The sequence below is a fragment of the Anarhichas minor genome, unplaced genomic scaffold, assembly GCF_050575085.1.
Source record: "Anarhichas minor isolate MPS153535 unplaced genomic scaffold, ASM5057508v1 ptg000017l, whole genome shotgun sequence".
Classification (NCBI taxonomy): domain Eukaryota; kingdom Metazoa; phylum Chordata; class Actinopteri; order Perciformes; family Anarhichadidae; genus Anarhichas; species Anarhichas minor.
The window spans coordinates 15,198,529-15,226,466 of record NW_027466463.1 but is presented as its reverse complement, the minus strand read 5'-3'; the positions used below and the strand labels follow the sequence as shown (position 1 = coordinate 15,226,466).

Genomic DNA, 27,938 nt, shown 5'->3' with positions numbered 1-27,938 from the left:
TTAGCTATATTATAGTATTTATTGGAATTGCCCATATAGGCAGTAGTTATGTCCACATTAATTATTAGATGGAGTACTGCACAGAAACGGGTTATGTGTCTTAATTTAAATATTCTCTCCAAGTATTTCCAATAGGACACCATTATTCACTTTAGATCCATATTCTGGTGGTAAACTCAAGTTTATGTGATAATAACAATATGTAGAGGTGACAATCAAATCAACACAATACCCAATACCTTGGGGTTTAATGTAGTTTATTGTAATGTTTGGTCAAGCCTGAGATTATAGGTGACTATCTGATATCTTAATTGTAATATAGTGTCACAATCGCACAACAAGCAGGTTTACACAGCATCAGACATCCCAAGTGTGAACAAAGAAGCGAGTAAATGTGACATGAAGTATAAATCCAATCCATCCAGTTCATGTACTGGCTCTGATGTGTTGAAATCAGATGAAGGGAGGAGGAAGTAAAGGAGGTTTTCAGCCCAGGATTCATCCTCTTACTTCTCATAGTAGAACCAAGTGTCGACTGAGAAACAAAATCAAGCATTTTATTTATTTCCTTGATTTAAAAACAGAGTATAGCTGCAATAAAACAAATATTACAAACACCCACCTGAGCTTGGAATTGGATCTTCGGCTCCAAAAGCACTTGCCTGTAAGAGTTATTGGTGTTATTGTTGCTCATCGGATGCACCTTGGAGGTCACGAGGAACACGTGTGTGCAGCTTAGATATTTCGGACTATTGATCCTCTCCTTTTGTCTGAAGGCTTTGTGTGTTACCAGGTTAGACAGCACGCGTTTATCGCCATCATCTCTAGTCTCATTCAGGAAGGGATCAAGCATGGTTACGTGAATTTGAAAATGAAGACAGACTTACAGACTTAACCACAGCTTCTGCGTCCCCAGCAGAGCAGCAGAACGGACTCTCTGAGACACTGGTGTTCATGCTGATTCAAGAAAGAGATGAGACAAAAGAATATTATTTTAGAAACGCATGTATTTACAGTGTCACTATTTCATCTGCAGTAAGAAGGTAAGAAACAGTCCAACAGAATTCTAATTTAGTTGATTCCTCAGGGTTCTTATACGCAGTGCTTGATCATTTTCTCATGGATGTTATGGAAGGAAATATCAATAATAACACAAAACAAACATCATTTAGCCTACTATATACTGTCTGCATAATGCCAGTCCTCACCAGTTTAACTCGCCAGCATCGGTCCTCTTAGAAATCAGTGCCTTCCAAAACTCGTTGGTGCTCTTTACTGTTTTAATGGCAAAGTCCTGGAAAACACCATTTATAAAAATGTTGTATTACTTTAATATGAATTGTTAATATATAGTTAAATCTATAAAGTGTAATAACATGTCCTCACATTTTTAAACTACAGCACTAACACTGTGAATACAAGTTTAAAAGCTGTACCCTGTCCTTGAACTCTTCGTTGAAAGCAAACTGGTTTTCAGGTTTCCCATCTGGGACTTTGTATCTTTTGAACCAATCAACAGTTGCCTCCAGGTATCCAGGCTTAAGCCGTCTTACATCATCAATATCTGCAACGAATCGGAAAGAAAAGGAGAACTGTAAATTCAGAAATAGCTTGTGTAACTGATGGCAGGTTTTCTTCTTCGCCTGTTGCAGGTTGTTCATACCGTTGAAGTCGGCGGCTTCTGGGTCCTCAGTATTGATCACAATGACCTTCCAGTCGGTCTCACCCTCATCGATCAAAGCCAGAGTTCCCAACACCTTCACTTTGATTATTTCTCCACAAGAGCACACCTGAGAATCAAAGGCATTTAACAAAAAAAAAGCTGCAAACAGCTGAACTTAAATCTGTCTCTGCCAAGCCCCCAGTCAGAGTAGTACCTTGTTTCCTATGTCACATATATCAATAGGATCGTTGTCTCCACAGCAGCCTGTGTCGCTGTCCTTGTGGTTGGGGTCCTCCCATGTCTGTGAAAGGAGAAAGCTCGTGTTTAGTGGCGCAGAGACACAGTCTGGTCTCCTGTTGTTTGAGTATCGTTTATAGGACTCACCTGTGGAATAGCTCCATAGTTCCAGATGTAGCCTTTGTGAGGAAACACATTCGCTACATAACGGAGATTCCCCTTCTTCATATCTTGTTTCAGTGGATTGAGAGGATCTTTGGTGGCAATCTGATAAACAAACGGCCAAAACACAGTTACTGACTCACATTGTACTGACTGTACTATTAGAAATGATCATTTCCAAATATTTGCATACATTTATATTATATATATACCTCCATCTTTGCATTTGTCCATCTTGGAACCTCCACAACGGCGTGAAAAATATTCTGCAAGACCAACCGAAATACCTCAGATTAATTATCTTTCCTGTTTTAGATACATTTCTATGAAACTTATTTCACTAAAACCTAACAGTGATTATAGAACGAAAGACAGCTGAAGCTTTGCACAAATCCCAAACTTGAACGGACGCTGATAGGACCGTCTGATGTATACAATGTGTGCTTGAAAACGCTTTATCCATTCAGTGGATAGTGGAACGAGAAACGTGAGTGTTCTATAGATAAATAACCTATCGCCGATGTAACCCTTGAACGGAGCGACAGGAACAGTACATTTCTGTACAAAAACTATTTATATATTTTTTATTTTAGAACAGGAACACAATCTTTTCACCATAAACGCCTAATAGAGGGATTTTAATGTACCAATTTGTGCCAAAGTTAGCACACTAACTGTCCATCACTTCAGACAAATTGACTCCATCTGATTGGTCCGTCTACACTCTCCTAAAGCCAAAACAAGTAACAAGGGCTGGGGTCATTTTGGTCACCTGGAGCACATAATTATGCTTTCAAAACTACAAATCATGTATTTTTATGAACACGGTTACAGTACAGCCCCAGCAACACGCTTTCAATCTCCCAAAGGTACAAATACAGCTCAAATACAGTAAGTGTGACACGTGATGCTCACCTCTGCTTCATTTGCGTAGATGGGTATGTCATGGAACGGGGAGATGTATTTGCCCTCAGAGTTTTCTATTAAAAAGAGTAATGCAATGTTAACTCTTTTAAAAATGAATCACCATGAGGAACTACAAAGTGTGAGATCCCCCCATGAAGCTCTACGACTACTTGTCAATGCAGCTATAAATAACTTATAGCAACAAGTTAACAAGCAACTATTACAGTAAAATTCGCTGTACTTACTGAAAAACAGCCTGTGCTCGTTGGTGTTCGGCCTGCCCCTCTCCTCGATGGTAACGCTCATGTCTGGTGTTGCTCTCAAGCTCTCCCACTGTGGTCTAATACAGGAGCACTAAGACGCTTTTGACTGACAGGCATCGAGGCCGAGGGAGCAGGCATGCGCAGTGCTTAAGCCAAGAGACCTGACAACTGCATGCATGTGACAACAGGAAGTGTAAAGGCGAGAAAACAGAGCTGCACTTTCCTGTGTTTTTTTTTTTGTCATCCGTTGCTAACTAAGTGTGAACAAGCATCTGAGAGAAGCAGAGTTGCTCAGAGTAGTAAGCAACAGCTAATCCCTTCCTTATTCCCACTTCTCCATGGCTGCCACCTGCATTCTGCGGCCTGGATGTGACGTTTCTTTACCTTCTTTTCGTGTGGAAGTGGGGGCTCTTGAGGGCTCTATTCAGACACAAACAGATGGAGCTGACTGGTGTTAGCTGTAAACCAATTAACAAGGCAGGATTAGGTGGCGTGCCCACGTTGTGACTTCTTGCCTCTGGAGTTTCTCTGTAACCATTTCGAACATAACATTATGGGCCTATTTTTAGAAACATGTACGAAGGTGACTTATCTGTTTTTCTCTCTACATGCATCATTTTAAAAGTCAGGTTGCATGGTTGATTTTGAGGGCAATTAATGGCTCCTAATGGAGCTTGCCACGTTGCTTAACGTTGTAATGTAAATCAATATGTCAGAGTCAGGTGTATAATTACATGAATTGTTTAATTGTAGCAATGAGAGGAGCGTGGAGTCAGAGAATAGCATGGTGCACAATACAAGGTCACAGTCTGGGCAGCAGAGGAGTCACGTGACGCTGTAAGCCCGCCTCTGTGCTAAATATTTCTCTTGACCAGAAGACGTCACGACTCCGGCATCCTACCCTTGTATGAAATAGTCAAATTTGAAAGTATTTACACACATAAAAATGGTCATTAGTGAATCCCTCACACATCATAACGCTACCTCTCTCTTCTTGCCCTTCTGGGGTTGACACAGTGGACCCAAACATCAGCTTATAGGTGATCCAGACTCTGCAGTGTTGCTATTTAAAGAATTCTTGAAAAGCCTGAGCGAACCATTTAATACTGAGGATCAGCCTCTGTCACCTGCAGATGGAGGGTTTAAGAGCGTGATCAGTGTTTCTATCTGGACTTTCTCTGTAACCCGACTGAATCAACTCTCTGTGATCCGATCGTTTCAGAGTACTTTGCTTGTCTCTCCAATCAAGTTTGTTGTTTGTTATGAGCGTAGATGAACTACAGGAGAGCCCTTTCTATTTTAATAGTCTGGTATTTTACGTCTACACATGTGATAAAGTAAAGAAGTTTCTCATTCTATTCTTTGACCAAACTGTTGGCCTAGGATCCGTATCCCAAGTTTATCTTTTATGGTTGTGAATGTGAACATCAATAACTTACTAATAAAACTCGGGTTGAAACAATTCACCAATTAGTTCATCAACAGAAAAATTAGTAGCTCTTTTTTTAAACTGTTTTGTATAATTGTAAACGGATTATGAGTGAGGGACTGCTGGTCGGACAAAACAAGATATTTAGAAGACTATTTTCTGACAGTTCTTCTGACGTAAACAATTATCTTTTATTCCAGAAAACGGTGGTCAGACTTGTTGAAAATGAACACTATCATCAGCAGCCGTCCTAAATAAACAGTATAGCTGAACTTTACGTCAGGACACACTTCTGTAAAATTGGTCCAACGTGAATATGAATAACTGTCACCCAGTGAAAAATAATAACGCAAGACTGCAGAGTTTCCAGTGCATCATTTTTAATTGAAAAAAACTTTTTTTATACTATCAAAAGGAATAAATAAGTGATTATTTATCTATGAATGAAGTGGCGTATAAATGGATTGATTTCATCTCTTTGTAGTTCATAAAAAGAGGACAAAGTAGAGGCCGCAGGGTGAAGTCAACAGCAGAACTGAAAACCTTATTTAATAAAACACCTCCGTTTTCTTTGTTTCTTGTAAACCATTTTGATATCTTCAGTTCGATATCTTCAAGTATGTTTCCTCGTCTCTGAGGCACACCAAAGCATCCGACTGAAGTAGCTGAAAGGCACACAGCATGCAGACCATGGGTGGGTACATATAAATAAATGACATATTTTAGCACTCGGTTTCAAAACTGTGTGGAGATTGCAGAGCCGACTGAGTGTTTGAGTCCAAAGGGTTTGACTTCACGTTCAGCCACTTCAGTGCCGGCATGTCACTCAACTTCTCCACTGGTATTTCTGTGGGACAAGATAAGAATAACAGAGTAAACTTGAGCTCAAGGCATATAACAAAATACAACCCCTTGTGTATTATTATCTTATTATTATTACCTGTGATGCCATTCCCCTCCAGGTTAATCCTCTCCAGCGTGGCTATTTCACTCAGCTTATCGGGGAAGATGGAGAAGCTGTTATCAGCCAGATTGATGGAGGTTAAATGCTCCATTTCTCCCACGATGTCAGGCAGTTTGGTGAGAACATTTCCTCGCACGTCCAGTTCTGCAGAATATTTAAAGACGGGGCGTAAATCGAGGGGTCACCTGTCTGTTCTTCCGCCAACATTTGTGAGGTGAACAACATACAACAACAATACACTGAAGAGTGTATCGTCCACTACCTCTCAGCTGAGTGAAGGTTGAAAAGAGTTTGCTGGAAATGGACTTCATCTCATTGTCAGCCAGTGTGATAACGCGGATGTTGTCTGAGACACACTTGAGGATCTTGAACACACCGTCTGGGAAGTTAATGAGCTTGCAGTTTGACAGGTCTGCAGAGAAGAGATGATGAAGCTTTAACACAGCTTCTATAATTAACAAACACTTAAAGATTTAAAGTTATTTGAAAAGACAAATGTTAGCCTCTGACACCACCTGCTGGTGAAAATCTGAAATATTGAATCAGGGCTCTTCATTCAGCAGAAAGAGTGAGTGAGTGAGAGAAGGAGAGCAAGAAGGGAGAGAGAAGAGATATTACCCAGTGTATCTTTCCCCTCCTCTACGGTTGCATTAACCCTCCGGGCCACATTTGCGACTGCCTCAGCCATTTTTCCGCTGGAACTGTTCCTAAAAACAACATTACATGACACATGACACTTAGTTTTTTGATGCATGAGATGTATGACACCCAAATAGTAATTGCAGTAACTAAAAATGACAGTATGTCAATTCAAATGTATCCAGCTTCATGCGGTTGCCACACTTGCTACATTATGTCAATATTAAGTGAGTGCTCAATGTATTCTTATGCTACACACATCTTTGTAACCATTCATCACTAGAGTAATATTAAGTAACGTATTTCCTTTTGTTGTAATATTGTCAACAAAAGGAAATGAGTAAATTCCCTTACTTACTTACTTACTTATTTTCTGTAAATTGACATTAATATTTCTTGAGAGAGGTACTGATATAATTCACATGCAAGTACGTATTTTAAAGGTTTTCAAAAGTGAAGTAAAAGAAATAAAAGTGCGACAAGAAATACACCAACAACTGGAGATGATGCAATTATGAAAATCCACTAAATTGGAGAAAGTACAAAACAATCTACTGTAAATAATGAGTGATGACAAGTCCCAAAATGTTGGGGATTTTTATGCTTTCGGATCAGGTGATGGATCACATAGAAGTACTCTGTACTACAAGCAGAGGTGGAAGAAGTATTCAAATATGTTACTCAAGTAAGAGTACAAATGTATGAGCCTGTATGTGTACTGATTATGCAGAATGACCCATTTCAGATGATGTATCGTATATGATATTACTGGATTATATATAGAAGAAGGTGGTAGAAAATGTAATGACTTTATATGCTGCTGGGAAGCTTAATTTATTATAATATATAATAAATTATTCGTGATTCTTATTTTTTATTCATAACATAGATCTGCAAAGTAACAAAGCAGTCAAATAAACATTGATTACAAATCAATTCGCTGGAAGTAAGTCGTCGTAGAAAGCCGACCAAGAAACGTTAGTGACCTATTACTTGAACTGAACCAAGAGGAACATATTTCCTTCCTCTGACAGAGTAAAGTAAAGTACAAGTCAATATAAAATAAGCTTTGGCCTAACACCAGACCAGAACCAGACTAATACAAAGACAGCCTGTTGAGCTACACTTAGTAATGATTTCAATATATCAGTGTTTCATTTAAACCACACCAGGAAGACACTTACCTAAACTAGAAGCTAGTGTTACAGAGCCTGGCAGCTGTTAGCTACAGCAGCTCAACCAGTCTAATTTGGCGAGTGTGTATTTTTAGCCCCACAGAGGACAATTCACCTGAATGTTTCCCTATTCATTATAATAAGTAAGATTAGCAACACCTCATATAGCAACGATTTACATTCTGTAAACGTCGTTGTTACTTAAAGCGACAGTTAGTAACGCTAAGTAAGGAATATGCTAGGCTGCTAGCAAACATCTTGCTAGGAAATGCTTCAATTCACGAGTGTCAGTGCTGCGCTGTCAAGTTGCAGACGATGAAACGTTAGCCTAATTAACAGTAACAAAGCAGCAATTTCACTTATTAAGTAGTAATACTTATAATGAAGAACCATTACGTTATTTAGTTGGTTAATGTTGGGTGACGAGTCAGTTTTGTCAGCATATTCAAAAGTTTTATATCTGAGTGCTGCTTTTTAAAATCTGATTATTTTGCATTGAGACTGAGCCTTTTAAAACACATGAAGAAAACACAAGGAGCTTTTTTCGGCTGTTTCTCTACTTTGAATACTAATATTTAGAATTTAGAATTTTCCCATACATTTTTGCATGAGGAAGATAAGTGATGTTCTTACCTCTGATTCCTGGTCAACTATTCCCAGTTTGAGCACTGGTCATGACTCTGGCAAATTCCTGGTTAGTCAGTGTCTTTTCAAAGGATTTGAATAGTGAGCTCTCTCTCTGGCTTCAGGTGAATAGTTTACCATTGTTACGGCTATAACTGCCACTTTACAGTATTTGCTGGACATTCCTCTCCTATACAATGCTGTATTTTGATGTGACACTGTTGATGGCTGAAACACTCTAAAACTAGTAACTGTAAACTGTACTTTTAGACGAGGTATCATATACCAAAACCAAAATACTTTTTCCATAGTTTGATCTAGAAGATGTTTGATACCCAGCATCTCTGCTTAAAAATAACATTTGTTAGTACAGTATAAGTAATAAAACATAACAAATATATATAATCCATGTCCAAAATGTACATAAATACAATTTCTTTAATATTTACAATAAATATACTTTAATTTACAGTTACTCAAATGTGCTGTACAATAAAAACAGTGCTGTAATATTCAACAACATTGCCATTTCATGTTTACATTGATGAAATTGACAAGGGAAATAAAGTTGTACATTACATTGTGACATCTGCAAACAGCTGGAAGACTGGATGCTATTGTTGAGTTTGTATTTCAGCACATCCTAAAATAACAATGTTCTCCAGAGCTCACATCGCAAATTATAATCCCATCTCTGCACGTAGATCACCTACAATCTCACAGTTCACAGTGACAAATGTCAAAGAGCTTTTCCCTCCCGGCTAAGTGTTTCCTTTTGTTTTCCAGACATCGGCTGCTCCTGCACAGCATGTTTTATGCCGTTAGCACCGCTCAGCAACACAGGTCATGTTTGGAGGTGGTTGTAGCTGTCACTGGCAGCCACATTCATCCACAATCATGTCTTCGTGATGTCGGAGGAGCATTTCTCTGTTCTCGTAGTACAGCATGCTTAATGGGCTCATTTTGGTTGGGGCACAGCAGGGTGCTGCCACTCGGTCCGGGTGGTAATGTTTCAGTAAACTCTGGAAAAGAAAAAAAACAAAACAGAGGATTTAGATGTATAATTCCAGTCGTAAAATACTCCATTTCTGTAAATAAAGATACCAAAACAGACAAATACTTTAAATATTTTTCAGATGAATTATTCCGGATTATGCCAGTGAGGGTTTTGTGAGAGCATGCTTGTTTAAATCTGTTTTATAGCCCTGCAACTAATGATTATTTCCATTGTTGATTATTTTCTGCTGAGAGTTTTCTCAATTAATCGGTTTGTCGATAAAATATATGTATAAAACATCAGTTTTAATTACCCACAGCCCCCGGTTCTGAATTCAAATTTGTTGTTTTATTAAAATAACAGCCAAAACCCAAATATATTCAGTTTATTAGACAAAAAAAACTACAAAAAATATGGATTAATTATCAAAATAGTGGCTGGTAAAATCGTTTGCATATGTTTTGTCCTTCTAGTCTTGTTTCCTTCTGCAGTCCCTGTCGTTACCTTCCAACAGCAACCAGTTTACCTTAATCTATCAGTGATAATACCAAATACTGTAAGTCACGTACACAAGCAGCACACACTGATGTGACTCTACTGAGCCTCAGATAATGAATCAGTTCTATTCACAATAACAACATAGATGGATAATCTGCTCCACTAACCTGCATGTAAGCATGATTTGTTGGATTCAGGTTTTCCCCCAGGGGACCAGGGCAGGAACCCTCACAGCGATAGGCGTTGTATTTTTTGGGAAAGACGATCCAGGACCCCCAGCCAATTTGATTAAAGTCGACATGCAGGTCGACTCGGCGACAGAGAGAGTTTTCACTCCCTCCATTGGACGCCTGCGGGCTTCCCGCTGTTTGCTCTATCTGGCCCCGTTTGCTCCTGCGCCTCTTCGGCCTACGGGCCCTTTTGATTTCAGCGGGGGACAAGAACTTGGATTGTTCAGCCGTGTGAAGCAAGCTGGCTTTGGCCTTCGAGCTTTCATCAGAGCCAGTTTGTGAGAAGACGACCAACAAGGCCCGCTCACTCACGTCCTGCTCTCTTCTCGGGCTCGCCACAAAGACGGGCTGATCGGGCAGCGACAGGCCTCTCTTTGTCTTTTCCACTCTCTTTCTTCTTGACCCTCTCCTTTGTGGAATTCTCGCCGTCGCCGATTTTCGCCTGAGCCAGCTCAAGAGCGGTTCTGTCATGTTGAACACTTTCCAGCTCTGTGATGAAGTGACCAGTGATGATTCAGTGAGAAGCCCCACCAGCTGCTGTTCCTGGCAGCCCTCGTGCGTATGGCACGCCTGGCCATGCTGGTGATAGACCGCCACAGTGATGTTGGAAGCACTCGCCGTCCGAGGAAGCCTGACCCTCAGCTCTGCCGCCTGGATCTGCTTCTCAGCGAGAAGGACCCTGAGGTCAAAGGTCGCAATCCAGCGCCGCTGACTGGACGTCAAACCTAATGTAGTGAAAAGAGAAAGATTAGCAGAATAGTCTCAGACACCTTAAATTATAATTGACACCGATATGACAACACGCAAATACCAGTGAGCTTTCCAGGAGAAGCAAACTACAACAACCAAAATGTTAACTGCGAAATGCTATATTTAAATGTAGGTAATTATGATCTCCTTCATTGATTTGTTCTTTACTTCAGTGAAGACTTCCTCTGGGGAAAAGTATTTAGTAATAAATCAGGACATAAACGCTGCTACAGCAGTATCTCTTTAAATGTGTCTTTCTAAACCAAGCATTTAAACTTAACAGGTACTTGTGGTGGTGGGATTGGGCGACATAACATATTGTGAAACAACAGAAAGCTTTTTTTACACGGTTAATTCCAAGGTAACTTTCTTTTTAATACCTCTGGTTATAGGTAATTATGTGCAGGACTGCTTTATTGCAATTTTTTAAAGGATGTTTGTATTTATGTGATGGACCTTGATTTCTCAGCTACTTGATTTACTGAATATGGCAAAAACAGACACATCTCTATTTTCCTATAATCTTCTCTTCCTATAATCTTCTCTTCCTATAATCTTCTCTATAATCACTTTCTTAAATAAATAAAACATTTGCTCACAATGTACATACATATTGTCATATACAATATAACCATATACGCTGTGAGATGATTTTTTTTTGCTACATGGCGGTATAACAGGGAAATACAACATTTGTTTGAAACATATTTGAATATGTGTGTCTTAATAACTGAAATAGATGCATGTAAATGTCAGGCTGACATCAGCAAATTGTCAATTAATGTGCACCCCCAAAACCTCAATAACCAACCATCATTGACCTTATTAATTACTGTTAAGATGTATGTTATTTAGATTCAATCTCTTCTTTTGTTTTGCAAAGTGAGTTGTGAGGAGAATGGTAAAGGCCAAGTATAATTCCCTTTGATAACTTCTGATGACTTCATGATTAATGCTTGTGGTGGAGATGTCTTAAACATAATCCAGTCATTGTTCTGGTGCAGGGCATCATGTGCTGCGCCCATATCATTGTGATTCAATGGACAGGCGCGGTTCAAATTAATCTAAAGGATTAAAGCATTCAAAACGTTCAATTTGTTCTCTGTCGTGCATTGGCCTGCTTAGCTGTATATACTGTTGATCAAACGTGCCAACCACCCTCGCCAATCATCCACTCAAACCAAACACCGATCCGAAACCAATCACTTAACACATCCTCTGCCTCTCCTGGCTTCTGCATATCCTCAGCCGAACAAATAGGTAGCAACTCTAACACCTAGCAGCGATGTGAAATTAGACTCAGCAGCAGGGAGAGGGCTGTCCTCTGTCGGCTGCTTGTGCCATTAAATGCCGAGCTCTAATCTAATCAAGCCAAGTGTGAAAAAAGAACTGAGGGAAGTTGTTGATTTGACTTAACAAGAGATTTGTATAGGGGGATGTCTGGCGAGGTACTAATCAACATCACCTATTTAAGTTAAAAAAGAGGTTTGCTTTGAGAATTAGACAGAAAACCGTCCTTTTCTCACGCTGATCCCTGCATGGTTATTCGCCCCTCTGAGCGGGATGTGGATTGAAACCCTCTGAGGTCGTCTGGCTCGCAGCTTTGACAGCAACACTTGAGGCCCCCCCCCCCCCAAAAAAAACCCTCAAAGTGTCTTTAAGTGGTAAAGAATGAGATCTGACTTTGGCCACAGCAGCAAAAAAACCTTAAGGAATAACGACGTTAATATATGTCGCATCACATTGTTGTCCCATCATTCATGATTCCCTAAAATGCATGTTTTGGAAAAGCAAACCTTACTTTTAGCCATCACGCTCTTCACGGTGTCTGCCTGCTGTGCGGTGTATTGCTCCGTGGCATCCGAAGGCCTGGAAAAGTTGGACCTGAAATTCCTGTAGAGATGCATCATGTAGTTTGGCAGGTGGTACGCGGTGGATCGGTCCATCCCGGAAAAATGCTGCCGCGACCGCAGGTAAACTCCATCCCTGTTCTTATGAAGCCCATGAGCGAGCAGCACCAGCAGAGATGCGTGCAGCGCGACAGCCAGAGCTCCCACTGAACGCATGTTATGGGCCGGTTAATGACACATTCCTCTCCGCGGAGATTAGGGGTGTCTTATATACCCTCACCCACCCCCGTTTTTATGTTTAACAAGTAGCTGAGAACATTAAAGGAAATTGACATGCGTCCTCAAGACTTGTTACCTGACAGCTCATCATCCATTCTGTTGGTAATGAGGCGCCTGGGTGCGTGTTTACAAGGCGCGCAACTCTTTGTTTGCGCCATGTTATGTGGGCTTCTGCAGCCTGACTCCCCATCCTTGGATTAATTGTTTTTAGCTATTTGGCTTACACTAAGTGTTAGGCTTTCCCACAGTGTAATGTCTACTGAATACCGTCTGAGATGAACAGGAGAACCGTTGGGACACAGAGTAGTGAAACATTACTAATGTAACATAAAACATTGTGAAAAAATCACTCAATTATCAGAATTATCAGGATAACGAATAACTCAAATAAAATATAAAAAAATGTAGGCTGCATGCCTATATATATAATTATAAAAAGTAAAAAAGACCAACAACATAGCCTACAATATCTACTTTATCCCATGGTTTCACTTATAATCACACACTGTTCATATAGGGCTTTAAAGCTTATATAATGTCAATATTACTGACTGTATCATTCTTTTATGGTGTTTTGGGTTTTCACAGTATTATCCTACAATACTAATATCCCTTTAATACAAGTTTAAAGTGGTGGATCGTTGACATTTGCATGAAACATAGCTGAAGCACGCTGTCTTTTTGGAACTGGCTTCTCAAGATATAGAACTGCATGAACCACGATGTCGCAAAGCTCAGTGATTCATATTTTAAGGTTTTGGATGTGAATAATTATGGTTAGTGAGACTTGGCACCGAGCATCCGAGGATGACCGCAGACTGCGCATGCGCTGTCCGTCGTTCATACACACAGCGAAAATCCTTTTCCTCGTGAATTTCCAGAGAAAGGACCCCAAAAACAAATCAATGGATGTTGTTTTCTTCCTTGTGGTATAAAGAGAGAGCGGTGCACCGCGGCTTCATCCTCCACGGGACAAACCCACTACACCAAAACATGCTTTCCTAAAAGCCAGACCCTTTTTTCACCCACCGTGTGCTGAAATGGTGAGTAGCTTTAAAGTTTACGGCTCTTGTTGCACGAGCCTCGATAGGCGAAAACTTAACGTTCACGCGTTTTTTGGATGCTGAAGACTCTCGCCGTTTCCGAGCACGTTTATTAAATAATGCATGTTCAATATTTTCGTTTGAGCATTTTGGATAAGAGTAATGCGTGTCTTTATAACGCGAAGTGATTGTGTGGTTGATGGGGCATACGTGTGCTTGGTACCCCCCCACACACACCCACGATCAATGGCTGCACTACATCGTCCACGGCATCTTCCCAGGAAGTGATGAATGATCTGAAGTTGGGTAAACTCTGACCTCCAGTTGGTAACTAAATCTGAGGCAAACACGTGGAGGCGGATCAATGTAGATGTATGCTTTTATTTTGTTAAAAAAAACACATTTTCTAATTTACTGATATGTAAGATGTTTGAGTTAATGCACCACATGACTACTACCTTCTTTTGTACACAATTTTTAACATGTGCACCTACTTCAACAAGCAATCAATGTATCACTAATAATTAAAGCACATTTTTGTAGCTTTTCACAATACAGGAAACACTATGCACCCAAAACAACAACTCCCACACATGGATAACAATAATAGCATTATATCATTTACTGGCCTGAATGGTATTTTTCATAAATATTGAATCTGGTACTGTAAGTAGACCTTTAGCATATTTAGTTACAAAGGTCAAGCATGAACTTATGTGCTCTACTTTGTTATGAATAGGCAACAAATAATGTGTTGTTATCGGCTCATGGGCTTAAAAAGACTTTTAGTCTGGAACACGTTTTGAATGCAATGCAAACAGCATATAGGCTGTCACTGAATACATGCTGTCAGTGCAAACTAATGCCCACAAGACACGGTCAATGTTCAGACATGTTCATCCTCCCATTAGGCGTAATGTAAAGTATGAAAAGTCCAAAGCGCACGGAAGACAAAGCACAGCACGCCCTTTTGATGTATTGCCGTGCCGGCTGTTGTTTGATTTATCCCCGAGCAGCTGGGACCAGTCTCCTCTGCTCATATCACTTTACCTCACATCCTGGGGGGGGGGAGACAGAAACTGGCTCTTGACAACCGAGAGCGCAGATCAAACCGCGACCATCACAATTAATCAAGAGTGAGAGCATGAATGAATGGACACCTGCATCATAAATGATTGAGCTATTTATTCTAGGCTTATCTCGATAAGAGGAGTAGAACAGCTTTACTCCTCCCAGGCTTAAATCAAAAAGTTGTTGATTATCTGGTGTGAATGGTTGTTTTGTTATTAACTATTTATGGGCGGTAGGGAAATTGGTTGGGAACAGAAAGAAATCAAAATGGGGGTTAGAGTTAAAACCCAGGGTTGCTTCAAAAAGCATGAGAAAGAGTTGATTTTATCTATTATTTGTGTCCCGTACAATATTTTGATGTTTGACTGTTTTCATTGTCAGAGTGCAATGGATAATCTTTACCACAAGGTGTCATATTTGATCACTGGACTCAAGTGGATATTTAATGTCCCCCAAATGTGTCTCCTGGGGGGGGGGGGGGGGAGCTCATTGTCATTTCATCTTCCCAAAGTGTTGGTGGTGTATTCAAAACCTGTCCCCATGCAGCAAGGAAATAAAGAACATTTCGCAAGTTATTATTTCATCCATATAATATAGTAATTTAACCATCATTCTCATACTGCGCCTATAGCAGCTGAACTTTGGCTGAGGTGAGATGGTTTAGTTTACTATCTCGGCCTTTCCTGTTGCTGTTAAAAGGCTTTTAGCAAATTGCCTTTTTGGGGGTAAGACAGACTCCAGACCTGAGAAAGGATTCGGGTAAGACAGGTGATATTAGCCGTATGCTCTTTTTTCCATTTGGGACATTTAGAAAAGAGGAAGCGGAACATCCGTTACTCCAAATTGCACTCTGCTTTATCGCCATCTAATAAATCAATCAGAAGGAAATGAATGCTTTGGACCTGTCAGAGTAACTAGATGCCTCATTTGATAGCTTTATTGTCGCTTTATTTCATTTATATTCAGTATCTTTTAGTGACATCTATTAGACAGCTTCTTGTTTCCGGATATTTGGCTTTGATCTCAATAACCCCCCCCCCCCCCCCCCCCCCCATAGAAAAGAAAATCATGTTCCTAATTGCTCACTCACTGCATTGATTCATTCATGTTCTGCTGTTCGCAGGCAACGGGGGCGTTTTTGTTTCACGCTCATTGTGTTGCGAGAACATCAAGAGTCTTGGCCTGCGCTGCTGCAGGAAGGAAGGAACAGGTGTGGCAGCAGTAGATTTCACATGCATATCTCCCAAAACCACTCACCGCGTTTCCAAATGCGCTTGATTTGGACATTGTCGTGTGACAAACCGTTGATTACACACACTTTTTGTAAGAAAATATTTCCGCAGTCAGTCAGAGGATAAACTTGATGTTGTTGGCTGTTTACTTCTTTTTGGAGTCGTAGTTGTTGTCGGGTATGCGCTGCTGAATTAGGGGTTTCTGTGCAGGTATAATATAACTGGATACTGTTTGCTTTGTTCTTTCTTTATACGGCCCACATGAGGAAATAGGACACTTATTGCACGACGAGATGGTCTGACCTGCGGGTTACAGCTATAAGAGGTAGAGCACATAGGCCTTTGCAGCTGAGCCTCGAGCTTAAATCGAAGTGTTTGCCCAGCTGTAAGCCTGTTTGCCTTCAACATGGCACGTGTTAACCGCTAATGAATGGAGTAATTAGAGCATCGTAGTGAATTAGGCTTACGTGATGTCATCTGTGTGCAGTTGTGACTGATTTGTCAGCCTCCTGGCAGGTCTACATTGCATTATGTCAGAGAGGGTTAACTGCTGCAGCTGATTGTAGTACGTTTAATAAGTGAAGGTTTAATTTGTGTGTTTGAGACGGTTGTTAAAAGGTCTGCCGTGTGTGGGAGGCATTGTGCTGCCAGGAGGCTCCGGGTAGTGATTGGATAGCGAACTGGATGATGAGTAAGCCTCTCTGAGTCCGCCTCTACATCCTCTTTACACATCCACACACACACACACACACACATTCACCCGTTGCACACACAAATCCCAGCGTGCGCGAGCAGCCTTGCACCTCATGCACAGGGGATGCATACAAAAAAGTAACAAAAAAACAACAAGGGAGCATGCCATCACCCATCTAAACCTCCTCAGGCGGAGAGCTGTGTGTGTCCCGTCCCCCCCCCCCTGCAGACTGCCCGTCTGGGATCTGTCCTCACCAAAGGACACGTTCACTGACTCACTTTATAAGGACGCCTTAATGATGCGAGACCGCCGCCTGCCGTAGTGTGAGTAGGAAGAGACAGCTTGCCTCATAGATCAGAGAGAGAGATGCCAGCGAGGATGTCTGACTGAGACTGGTGCCGCTGCCTGCAGTCATTTTGGTTATTTTTCACCCACTATTTTCAGTTTTTTATTTTTTTTTTTATTGTGTTCCTCAGAGACTCGAGCACCTCTCGGATGGTTGACTGATCAGCTGAATGTCAGGTAGAGTTGTGACACTTCTCTGTGTTGTGATACTTGAGTCTTGTGGTCGCTATCGTCAGTATGTTTCTGATGGATACAAAAGGAAACGTACGTCGTTGTTTAAATATCACTTCAGATGCTGGGTGCGATTTTTGTTTCCTACTTGAAATTGAAGATAGCACTATGCAACCGTGTCAAACAAAACAAATCATCATAATCTAACTTAGAATATAAAAGCTTCTTGGTTTAATGCATTCTTTCATAATACCAGTCATGTTTGATGTTCACATAGCTTCATGGATTACATTCTTCATGGCATGTGATGCATAGTCTCTCCTCTGAAGTGTTCATCATCTCTCGCTCCAATAGGATTCTATAGCTTCCCACGGCAACTTAAAAAAAAATGCAACTGCTAAGTCAGATTTGTGTTTGCTCACACACACACACACACACACACACACACACACACACACACACACACACACACACAAGTTTACCACTTCACTCTGTGTGGCGAAACATACTAACACATTGGTGTAAAATCTGTCCAGGGAGAGGTTCTCTGAGGCAGCGACTGATAGAAACGCTGTCAGTTAGCCTGGTGGTGCTGACAGAATGTTGTGGTCGGACGCTGGGGTTACGAAAAAAATGAAAGCCACAGTACTGCAGCCTTAAAATCATAGGGGGGGGGGGGTAAAATTGCCATCTTGAAATGAAATAAATTACAGGCAGGGATTTAAAAATAGATTTGCACACTCTTTTTTTAGCAGCTCAGTGTCGAGCTGTGATGAAAGCAAGAATGTAGAAGGCTAAAGGTCATTCATGTGATTTATCACACATTCACTGCAGTAGCAGAGTTTGTTTTTGTGTCACTCATGGAGTCCCAGTAGATTTGCTGCTTTAAGTGGAAGTCTGTTGTTTTCCGGTCAGTTTGTGCACCCAGTCTGTTAATCCGGACTATCTGTCTTGCACTGCGAAAGCTATTTGGGGCTATAGTGTCATCAGATTTGGAAGGCCATGAACAATGCCTCACGTGCAGCTTCCTTTTTTTTCCGCAGTATTTTTCTGTGTGTGTTGTTGGGTGATTTATTTCGGCCAAAAACAAACATAAGAGTTGACACAAATTCACAATGAGATCTTTGGAACGGTTGAAGGAAAACAAAAAAAGATTTTCTGCAGAGGAAGCACTGAGCTCATTTCCGCCCAGCTCTGATATTTTAGCTCAGGAACTAGCAATGTCCTGTGGAATCACGGCTGTATGCAACCCTTAACCTCGCTGGTGAAATATGTGCGCAGCTGCAGGGAGGAAGTTTCAGAGAGTACAACTAAGCATATCCTGTCAAGGTGTGCTTATACACTTCCTTGGCCTGGGGGGGGGGGGCTGTGACTGGGTTGTATTGAATGGTGGTTTGGTGGTCTAGTATCCTGTGATGAGTGAGAGACTGTGGGACATTGTGTCATTCATTGTTGTGAATGAGACAAGGATTGGATTACACCAAACCTTTTAATTGGCGTACATTAGATGAGGTTCTTGGGCAATGCTGGACTAGTCTTTTGCACATTCCTGCAATATGTTGTCATCAGACATCCGACGCATCATAAATTGACGTTTCATATGTTGTATTCATATTTTTATGTGTTTTTTTGGGGGGGTTTTGTGCAGCCAGCAGGGTTTCAGACTTTAACATTGGCAGACTGAGCGAGTGGCCTCCGGGGAGACCAGAAATGCTGAGGACCCTTGAATAAGATGAACAATGTTGCCAAGTAAGCGCGTTGCATTGAACTTATTGGCTCTTGCTGCCGGGCTCTCTTCTCCATCTCGTTATGGGAGGTTGTGTTAAAAGATCTCTTAAACGTTAAGAAGTGATCCCCATCTCCCTTGAACCCTCTTGCATCTCTTGTGAATGAAGAGTGCTCTGCATCCTTCCTCGGGGCCACCAGCAGATGCATCCTGCAGCTGCACGCTCCTTCCTGTCTGCACTCAGGCCCTTTTGTCTGAAGCCGTTGCTACAGCAAAGTTGGTGCACCGGCTGAATTTAAATGTGCCAGCCCTGAATGGAGCAATGCTGGTAGGCTGGCAGGAGGCACCCGTTTCCATGGTCCTTCTTCTTTCTGTGAATTTAAATATTTGTGCCTTTGGCTAACTTCGACTATGCTGTTCACGGCCTGGCTGGCACAAAACACACACCATCTTGTTTACTCATTTACTTATTTTTGCGTCGGGAAATCCCAAGTTTATCGTTTTTATTGGCTTCACAAGCAGCCCAACACTACTCTGGTTGACATGTGGGATAAACAGCCTCTCTGATGTGGATCTCCAGGAGGATGTTTATGGCTGAGGGCTATTTCTACTCAGGCCTCCGCCCATGCTGCCCGCCCGCCTGCTAGACCAGGCCTGCCCATGCTGAAATGCAGTGTGGCCGACAAGCTTGTTTTAAGCAAGAACTTCCGTATCAAAGTGTGTGTGTGTGCAACATGGTCTCGCAGCAGAGGTAAGACAGAGGAGGGTTTTCAATGTACCAGTTTCAGTGAGCAAGCGACAGCGTGTGCTGCAGCATTAACCATGCCACTGTTAAATCAAAGCCTCTGACAGTCAGCCACATTCAACACACAATTTTACAAATAGAAACACCACATTGGATGATATATAGGAGGTTTTAGTGTGGACGAGGACAGTGGGAGAATCTGTTGTCAGATTGTTTTACAGCCTTTCGACTGCGCCACATAGGAACATGCACATTATCATGCATGACTGTGGTGGAGGGTAAAGGAAACCTACTGATTAAATGTCCTTAAAGTGACAGAGATTGAAAGGAGTTTGCTGTGCAAATGCCCTTTACTGCTAGGAATGCACAAACGGTAAGCTCTGGTTTCACTTGAAATAGGAAGTCAAGGAGACACGTAAGACATCTTATATCTATCATGTTTAATATTACAACTAAACATGACCGTAACACGACAACCGATTCTTTTTATTACTATTAATTCAAGTCAGTTTTATGGAGTAGCTTAAAATCACAAATGTTCCTCAAAGGGATTCACAACACCCTCTATCATTCGACTCTTAGTTCGGATAAGGAAAATCCCCAAAATACTATTTTGATTGGGAGCATGTGAAACCTCAGGAAGAGAAACAGAGGGATCCATCTTCCAGAGCCAGTTATGCCCTCTGCTTTTGCAGTGATTCAATGGCACCCGACCAAAGGGTTAGCACCAACAAAATAGTTCTTACGGATCAAGGTGTCGTCTTCAAAATCTAAAATATGAAATTCACAGGTTCATAAAACACAGAAAAGCAGTATGTCCTCTCATTTGATAAGCTGTAAACCGCGTTTGGCATTTTTGCTTGATAAAGGATGTATTTTCTGTCGGCCGATCAAAAGAGTTGCCACTCCAGCGCGTTCCTTTTGTACTTTTTGTTGCTTGCTATACAGTACAAGAGTCGAATCCTGCCTCGTCTTTGTGCACAGCCTGTCCCTGTGAAAGGGAGCTGAACTTGAGCCATCTGGCTGCCAGATGTGCCACTACTTCCGTTGGTCCCCTCCGTGGAGACTTGAGTCTCTTGCATGAATCTACTCCCCAACATCATATCGGTGGTAGGACGAGGACGAGGAGGACGCTGTCTGAAAGCTGGATCTCCTGAAGTTTTTTTTGCTCAGTGCCAAGCGACGGGGGCACTTTGAGCTCCCACGAGGGGTGTTTCCCACCGACTGGGGGTGGGCAGAGGGGGGTTCAAAAGAGAAAGATTCCTTTTTGTATGTGATGCCAAGTTCTCACACTCCCTTTCTCTCAAACCATGGCGGAGAACAAGCAGCAAAGAAAAGGATCTGGAAGTGCAGATCGATCCTCATCTCACACGTAAGATGTCACATTTGAGTGGATTGCTGCAATGATTTTTTGTTGTTTTCTTGTTGTGGTAGTCGCAAAATCATGGCAACAGAGATGTTTTTGGGATGTGGTGAGGACTCAAATAGATTTGGGCAGCTGGAGCACCGTATTCTGAACAAAAACCGCTTCCTTTTATGGAACTTGGTGAGAGATTCAAGCTCTTTTTGCTCTCCAGTCTTTCTACTCTGCAGTTATTATTCAGGTCAAGCTGTAAAAACATTTTAGTCTTTGCTCCTGTGTGTTTTTTGTTTTTTTTCAACCGTGCCAGACAAAGAAACAAGCAAATCAATATGTTGTTGTCTCCTCCGTTGTGCTTGTGAGAGGAGATTTTCCGGACCAAATGAAAAGATCTGTGAGTACAAGGTTGACCTGCATGCCCACTCAGCTCCAGATGACCACTGAGCCTCTCTGCACAGCGAGAGTCCACTCTGTTCAAAGCTGGAGATCACACACACGTTGTATCAAGTAGATTTTGATGTCGGATTGATTCTGACCTTTTGGGCTACACTCTGCAGCTCCAGTGTTACAGTGTGTTTATTTATGAGTTTGAAAACAGTGGGTTTCTGGTGTTTCCTTCTGGGTTAATGTGCATTTATGCGTGTCTTCCTCTGTGTGCTCTGGTGCTGTAGGTTCCTGACCAGCTACATGTTATAAGTGATGTTGAGGAGCAGTGTTACTCCTGACTGCTGGCTTGTCAGAAGACTCGTTTGTGTATCTGCAGAGCTCCCTGAGAAGCTCGCTGTTTATTCAGAAGGGAGGGCGTCTGCTTGAAGTCTGTGGCTGGGTAGCGCGGGGGTCTGAGCGCTCAGTGTCGAGCTATATGGTTAAAATACTAATACTGTCACAGGCGACTCCATGCCACCATGATTGAACCGTAGAGATACAAAAAGAAAAAAGTTTGTAATTTGTGGCATTTCATTCAGTCAAATCTCTGCATGTTCTATCTCTCTCAAGAGACTCACCAAACTGCTTTTGTTAAAAAAACATTTATTGCATGATTAACATTTAGGATGTATTTTAACACACAGCCTAGACTGACTCTTTATAGGATACAAAGGCATCAAACGGGTCCATTTCTTTTGTCAATTCGTGTGTTCTTATTTCCAAGAACTTATGAGCTCATCTCTGGTGAACACGAGATTTAAAGTGGTGCCTCTGTGTGATTCTTTGTGGGGACACTTTTACACTTTTATAGATCTGTCGATTAAATCAACAAATCGATTAGTCAACAAAATTATACGAGTGTTAGTCCGTTAAGAATTTCTTTGGTCGAGGACAGCCGTAGGGGAGATATGCTCATTTAACTCTTGCTGAGACTTGGACGAGAAGATTGATACCACTCATGTCTGTACGCCAAATATGAAGCTACAGCGGTCAGTTAGCTTAGCTTAGCACAGAGACTGCAAAGCGCTATTATGGCTCTCTCAGAATATACAAAAAAAATCTGCCTGCAAGCACCATTGCCAGCTCACTAATTAATACATGATATTTCCTTTGCTTAATTTCACAATTTAAATATGTCTGTAAGTGTCGTCACTCCCCAAATACACCGTACGTTTTGCCACCGTTTACGGGATTCTCTGTATGCGCGCGAGTGTGTTTGCTTCCTGTTTCTGAGTACGCTGCGATGTGATTCACAGCTGCTTGTGGAGCATGGGTACAACTGCCAGTGCCGCGCCACAGCCTGTTTCCGTAGCGTCGCTACTTGAGAGTGTTCATGGCAACGGGATGGCCGACAGCAGGCAGTCTCTCAGCACGAGCTCCTTTCAGACGGTCAACATCCACAACAAGGCCAAGTCCATCATCACCAACAAAGTCGCACCTGTCGTCATCACGTAAGTCCCTCCCCGAATCTGCGTTCTCACAATTGGTTGTTAATCCTCTTTGATCACCGTGGTGCCATAAACCCCCCCCCCCCCAGCCGAAGTGTTTGCCCCCCGTTATCATCTCATTTGTCAATTCAGGCCTGGCAAATAGTAGCTGATAATTAAATTGGCCTCTCTTCACCACCCGGACCTGTGTTCTGTTTTTAAAGGTACAATTGCAGACAGGAATTTCAGATTCACGATGAGATCCTCAAGACCAACTACAAAGTGGGTCGGATATCAGACGCTATGCCGGAGCACTACCTGGTGCAGGTAAGGACGAACCGCACCGCGCGCTGCGGTGGATATACGTGGGGTCATCTCACCTGTCTCCACGTCTGCTCTTTTCACATTCACGTGTCCAAATCGCAGCGTGGCATAGGAACATTGTCATGCGCCGTTTTATGATCCGGGGCAGCCATTGATACAGGAATGTTGTCACCCTGCTATCAGGGCTTTGATCTGCTCTGTCACCTCTGCTGCGTCTTGTTCAGGCATGCAGTGTTGTGTCGGGGTTAACCCACGGCCTCTGTTTACATGTGTATTTATAGGTCCAGCAGTTTCACCCGCAGTCCACAGGAGTTTGAAAACACATCTTTTCCTCTCTGTTTTGGCCTCCCATCCACACTAAACAGATGTTTCAATCACAACCAAACAACAGGGCTTTTCAAAAACACTTTCCAAAGTGGAGAAATGTGAAAGCGCCAACCGCGAGACGATCTCCAGGACAATTAAACAAGTCTGCTCGCTCTATTGTTGTGTATCAGAAATGTTACGATCACACAAAACAGATGTCAGCAGGGCTTTGATAGCATTGAATCAAATCTGAACCCAGGGCTAATCGATCCATTTCAAAGCCCTGATCAAATCTTTTGCGGTAGTTTGTTTGTTGGGGAATGAAGACATATTTGTTAAAAATATGCTCTGTCTTTGGGGACTGCTCTGGGACATTCATTAACCCTGTCCTGACTCGTCCAAAAACTGTTTGCTCCTCACTGGAGATGCAGAAGTAAAAACAGCACAGTGGAAATCATGGCTGCAACTAACGGTCATTTTCATTGTTGATTAATCTGTTGATTATTTTCTCGATTAATCGAATATGCCGTTGGTCTATAAAATGTCCCTCAAATCTCTTGTTTTGTCCTCAACTCAAAGATTTTAATTTTACTCTTATCGAGGAGTAAAGAAAACAAAAAATAATCACATTTAAGAAGATGGAATCAGAATTGTTGTTGTTTTTTCAGAAAGAGCCAAAAGCTATTGTGAATGAAAGATTCAATAACAGATTTGTTGCCCGCAGAGCTTCACAAATCTGGGTATTTTACAAACCTGGAACTGGATCCAAAATAGAAGCAGCTATCAGAACCAATGCCTATGCTATCAGTGAAGTGCAACAGTGTGGGAATTAACCTCTACGAATCACAGTCAGTCAAATGCTGGACAACGATTTTGACATACTCGGCTCTATTAAAACACGTTCTCGGTAATCTCGGAGAGACGGAGGCGACAGAGCAGAGATTTAACTTGTTGAGACAACAGAGTAACCAGACCGTGTCAGTTTTGTTATTTATCAACAAAGAGGAAGAAGAAGATTTAAGCCATTTTGTGATTGTTTTGATGTTTCAGTGTGGTCGAAGTACGAAGAATTAAAAAGCTTAAAACGCCAGTGGGGATGCGAGTAAATATGTAAAACACTTAAGTGTTGACATATTTACAAAGGATTTACAAATGCTAATTAATGCATGCTGGAGTGAAAGCTGGAGAAATGTTGTGTTTGGGGTGTCCTGCTCTGAGGTGACATTTGCTCTGCTTTCCAGGGGGAGTACTTCATGGTCCAGGATGTGTACAGCAAGGCAGACGTGCTCAATACCACGGGCAGCTATGGAGCACCCAACTTCCGCCAAGTCAGGGGATCCTACCCGCTGTATGGGATGGGTCAGCCGAGTCTGAATGGCTTCAAACATGTTCTCCAGAGGCTCCAGGCACAAGGACACGAGGTCACTGTTGTTTCCTTTTATACACACATTTATACAGGCAGAACACACACTCACACACATGAATGTTGACTGATAGATTGTATGCTCTTAATTCTCCCGAGTTGGTGTCTGTGCTGCTCTGCCTGGCCTTACTACCCATGTTGTCAGTAAATATTTGAAGAGTCAAGTGCTCAGTGGAGGCTGTGGCTGACTTGTAGAACTGAGCAAACAGAAAGTTGCGGTCACGTGTACCAGTGGAAAATGAATCTCTCTGCTTACAGCAGCTAAAAACTGACCGTAATTGAAATTAAATTGGCAAAATTATACGTCGGGCTTCTCTAAACTCCTTACTCGTGTGCTGCATGTCATACGACGTCAACGATTGTTTCCAGTTGCTCTTGGAAGTGGGGTATTTGGTAGATGGTAACATCCTCTTACTTTAAAAAGCTATTATTTGATGCCTATTGCGTTTTGCTTTTGAAAACAGGAGGTTATATTCTTCTGTGTAAGAGAGGAGCCGGTGGTTTTCCTGCACAAGGACGGCAACTTTGTGCCGTACACACCGAGGAGGAAGGAAAACCTCCACGAAAACCTTCATGGCCTTGAAAAGGAGGCGCTGGTGGAGAGGCTGGAGCTCACTATCAGGAAGGAGGTGATGAACACACACTTAATCAGCATCCACATTTGAGTTTTTTTGGCACCATATAGTGCATAGCAGTATTGAAACACCCTCCCCTCTCCCTTCCTCCGCAGCTCCGTGACTTTGCGATACTCAACGAAAACATCTTCTATGTCTACAACGACATCGAGCACTTTAAAGACGAGCCGCAGAAGATCTTCATCACGTGTGAGGAGGACATCCACGTGACTGAAGAGGTCTATAAGAGGCCCGTGTTCACCATGCCGGCCTACAGGTTGTTTACATTGTGCCTTTATTAGCCTCTCAGCTCACACTGTAGTTTAGATAGAGCAAAGTGCTGTAGAATATGCAGGGCAGGTTATAAATAAGTGGCGTTTGTTTGTGCAAAGGCTGGTTGCCCTGCTTTTGTCGAAAGAAAAGGGGGGGGGAGCATAAAAACGAAAAGATTGCAGCATCCTGTTTGCAGTCAGATCAGCAGCATCAGCTTTATCAAGATGTCACAAGCGGCTTACAACATTTCCAGCGCAAGAGAATATATTACTCCCCGAGGAGAGTTTTGTAGTCTTAAGAAAGCAGCGGGATGATTTATTATAAATAGTTTGATTTGCAGGTGGTGTATTTTTAAGGGGACGTTAACGATCCCACGATTTTGATCCCTCCCATCATTCCTTGTGTTTCTGTCCGAGACTTGTGTGAGATCAGTAAACACTAAATGAGTCTTACTTCAGGTCACACGTGTATGTGTAGTGTGTTATGACCTACACAACACAGGCGGAGGTTCAACTCCCGCTAACAATCTGTTGTGTTGCAGGTACTACAGACTACCACTACCCATGGAGGGAGCGCCATTGGAGGAAGACTTTGACGCATTTGTTAGCATACTCAGGGTAAGATACAAAAAACAAACGTTGATCACGGCACACTAGATGGATAGACCTTTTTTGGATGTGCTTCTCCTGATGGGATCTTGTTTTGATGTGCCGTTAAAGTTATTAATGGCTGGAATATTGGAGAGCATCTGGACTTTCTCACTGAGGTAGCAAAAAGGTCACAGCATCTTTTTTTTAATCCACGTGTAGCCTTTTGAATCTGTCCTGTACGTGCTATTAATCACCGACAAGTGTGATAGTTATATAATAAATGGCTGAAAACCTGCTGTTTTGCACTCACTTAATGTCCGCTCGTTGATCATCTGCTCTGTCTGGTTTCCGTCCTGCTCCTCACTCACATAGGATGTTCTTTTCGTCTTGTTTTGCCCTTTTTTGGACTGACTTGCAGCAGCTGGGCCAATTCCCTGCGGTTGGAAAGCGGCTCCTTTCCAGTGTTTGGATCAGAGCCTTACTGAGTCTTACTCTGCCTTCCACTCTTTCTTTTTGTCGTTCTCACTTGTCTCACATTTTCTTTTTGAAAGATTTAAGGCATGGCAACCCTCCATATTTTCCACTTCTATTATAACATCCAGGATGTTGCCTCGCTTCCCGTTTCTGTGGTTTAAACAGACTTTTACATCACACTTTCCTGATCTCAACTAAAATATTTCCAAAATGACATTAGGAACCAGTTAGTGTTGATTTGCTGATTTTCAGGTGAAAAGACATTTAGACCTCAAGATTAAAACTGAAAAGTGCTTTCAATGTCTCTGTGTGGCAGGTAATACGTAACCATGCTGTTTTAAAAACTTTAGACAAAATTTTAGACGAAGTTTAATACGAGTTTTAACCTCCCTAACCACCTTAGTGATGTAACGCAGTTTATCTCTGTTAGGTCTTTTACAGTCTCCGTTATGTGCTCTGTTTTCCAGGAGAGCCCCAGCTTGTCTCTGGGCCACGATGCGTCCCGACCGCTGCCCGCTCTGCTCTTCAACTGCCAGGTGGGCGTCGGCCGCACCAATTTAGCCATGATCCTGGGCACACTGGTCATGAATCGCCTGAGGGGTGATTCACAACCACAGTAAGGATTCAAATGCATCTGGAAAAAACGGAGAATGACGAGACATAAAACTTGAGCGCACGTTTGATAATACAGTATAATGAGGCATCTTTGAAATTGGAGCATTTTTTGGTGCCAGGTAAGATTGGACTTCACCTTGTTTTGCAGAGTTGAGGAGGCGGCAGCTTCAGAGCCCAAACCACTGTTCCAGGTCATCCAGTCTCTGATCAACAAGCTGCCTAATGGACAGCAGGTTATGGAAGAGGTAAAGCAGATACAAACTACACCAACACAAGTATTATTATATGTCAACGATTTCAGGAGGGGGTCTTTAGTTTATGTTGTTTACATCAATGTCTTAAAAGGTCAAAGTTTGATTTGATTTTTCCTTTTGCATCTCAAAATTGTTGAAGTTTACAATGTCTTGTTTTTA

General features: G+C 42.0%; 4 protein-coding genes across 4 annotated transcripts in view; 1 reads left to right on the top strand and 3 right to left on the bottom strand.

Moving 5' to 3' along the window:
• Positions 1-248: 248 nt before the first annotated feature.
• On the bottom strand, positions 249-3,457 carry ppa1a (inorganic pyrophosphatase 1a). Its single transcript, XM_076092882.1, has 11 exons — positions 3,214-3,457; positions 2,978-3,042; positions 2,275-2,328; positions 2,048-2,167; positions 1,878-1,964; positions 1,664-1,790; positions 1,437-1,564; positions 1,209-1,294; positions 888-957; positions 623-662; positions 249-535 (listed from the first exon to the last, which is right to left on the bottom strand). The coding sequence occupies exons 1-11, from the start codon at positions 3,272-3,274 to the stop codon at positions 507-509; spliced, it is 867 nt and encodes a 288-aa protein (XP_075948997.1). The 5' UTR covers positions 3,275-3,457; the 3' UTR covers positions 249-506.
• A 1,572-nt stretch (positions 3,458-5,029) lies between these two features.
• Positions 5,030-7,694, bottom strand: lrrc20 (leucine rich repeat containing 20). The gene is made up of 5 exons (XM_076093047.1): positions 7,448-7,694; positions 6,243-6,331; positions 5,887-6,036; positions 5,601-5,768; positions 5,030-5,507 (listed from the first exon to the last, which is right to left on the bottom strand). The coding sequence occupies exons 2-5, from the start codon at positions 6,310-6,312 to the stop codon at positions 5,383-5,385; spliced, it is 513 nt and encodes a 170-aa protein (XP_075949162.1). The 5' UTR covers positions 6,313-6,331; positions 7,448-7,694; the 3' UTR covers positions 5,030-5,382.
• A 1,237-nt stretch (positions 7,695-8,931) lies between these two features.
• ndr2 (nodal-related 2) lies at positions 8,932-12,780 on the bottom strand. Its single transcript, XM_076093738.1, has 3 exons — positions 12,339-12,780; positions 9,725-10,512; positions 8,932-9,084 (listed from the first exon to the last, which is right to left on the bottom strand). Exons 1-3 carry the CDS (start codon positions 12,601-12,603, stop codon positions 8,932-8,934), a joined length of 1,206 nt encoding a protein of 401 aa, XP_075949853.1. The 5' UTR covers positions 12,604-12,780.
• A 4,112-nt stretch (positions 12,781-16,892) lies between these two features.
• The window catches only part of pald1a (phosphatase domain containing paladin 1a), a 36,986-nt gene continuing 25,940 nt past the window's right edge, over positions 16,893-27,938 (top strand). The window contains exons 1-10 of the mRNA XM_076093882.1: positions 16,893-17,029; positions 17,183-17,228; positions 22,736-22,930; positions 23,131-23,233; positions 24,778-24,957; positions 25,424-25,588; positions 25,690-25,850; positions 26,388-26,463; positions 27,378-27,526; positions 27,674-27,770. Coding sequence (XP_075949997.1) covers positions 22,749-22,930; positions 23,131-23,233; positions 24,778-24,957; positions 25,424-25,588; positions 25,690-25,850; positions 26,388-26,463; positions 27,378-27,526; positions 27,674-27,770 — 1,113 coding nt within the window. The 5' untranslated portion in view covers positions 16,893-17,029; positions 17,183-17,228; positions 22,736-22,748. The remainder of the gene's footprint in view (positions 17,030-17,182; positions 17,229-22,735; positions 22,931-23,130; positions 23,234-24,777; positions 24,958-25,423; positions 25,589-25,689; positions 25,851-26,387; positions 26,464-27,377; positions 27,527-27,673; positions 27,771-27,938) is intronic.

Excerpts from the sequence above, each read along its gene's own strand:
- ppa1a (XM_076092882.1), bottom strand. The coding sequence starts at position 3,274 with ATGAGCGTTACCATCGAGGAGAGGGGCAGGCCGAACACCAACGAGCAC. Across the intron at positions 2,329-2,977 it reads TCTACGCAAATGAAGCAGAG|AATATTTTTCACGCCGTTGT; the intron begins GTGAGCATCACG and ends TTGGTCTTGCAG. Across the intron at positions 1,295-1,436 it reads ACGAAGAGTTCAAGGACAGG|GACTTTGCCATTAAAACAGT; the intron begins GTACAGCTTTTA and ends GGTGTTTTCCAG.
- lrrc20 (XM_076093047.1), bottom strand. The coding sequence starts at position 6,312 with ATGGCTGAGGCAGTCGCAAATGTGGCCCGGAGGGTTAATGCAACCGTA. Across the intron at positions 6,037-6,242 it reads GGAGGGGAAAGATACACTGG|ACCTGTCAAACTGCAAGCTC; the intron begins GTAATATCTCTT and ends TCTTCTCTGCAG. Across the intron at positions 5,769-5,886 it reads AACCTTCACTCAGCTGAGAG|AACTGGACGTGCGAGGAAAT; the intron begins GTAGTGGACGAT and ends AATATTCTGCAG.
- ndr2 (XM_076093738.1), bottom strand. The coding sequence starts at position 12,603 with ATGCGTTCAGTGGGAGCTCTGGCTGTCGCGCTGCACGCATCTCTGCTG. Across the intron at positions 10,513-12,338 it reads GAAGAGCGTGATGGCTAAAA|GTTTGACGTCCAGTCAGCGG; the intron begins GTAAGGTTTGCT and ends TCACTACATTAG. Across the intron at positions 9,085-9,724 it reads CAAATCATGCTTACATGCAG|AGTTTACTGAAACATTACCA; the intron begins GTTAGTGGAGCA and ends TTTCTTTTCCAG.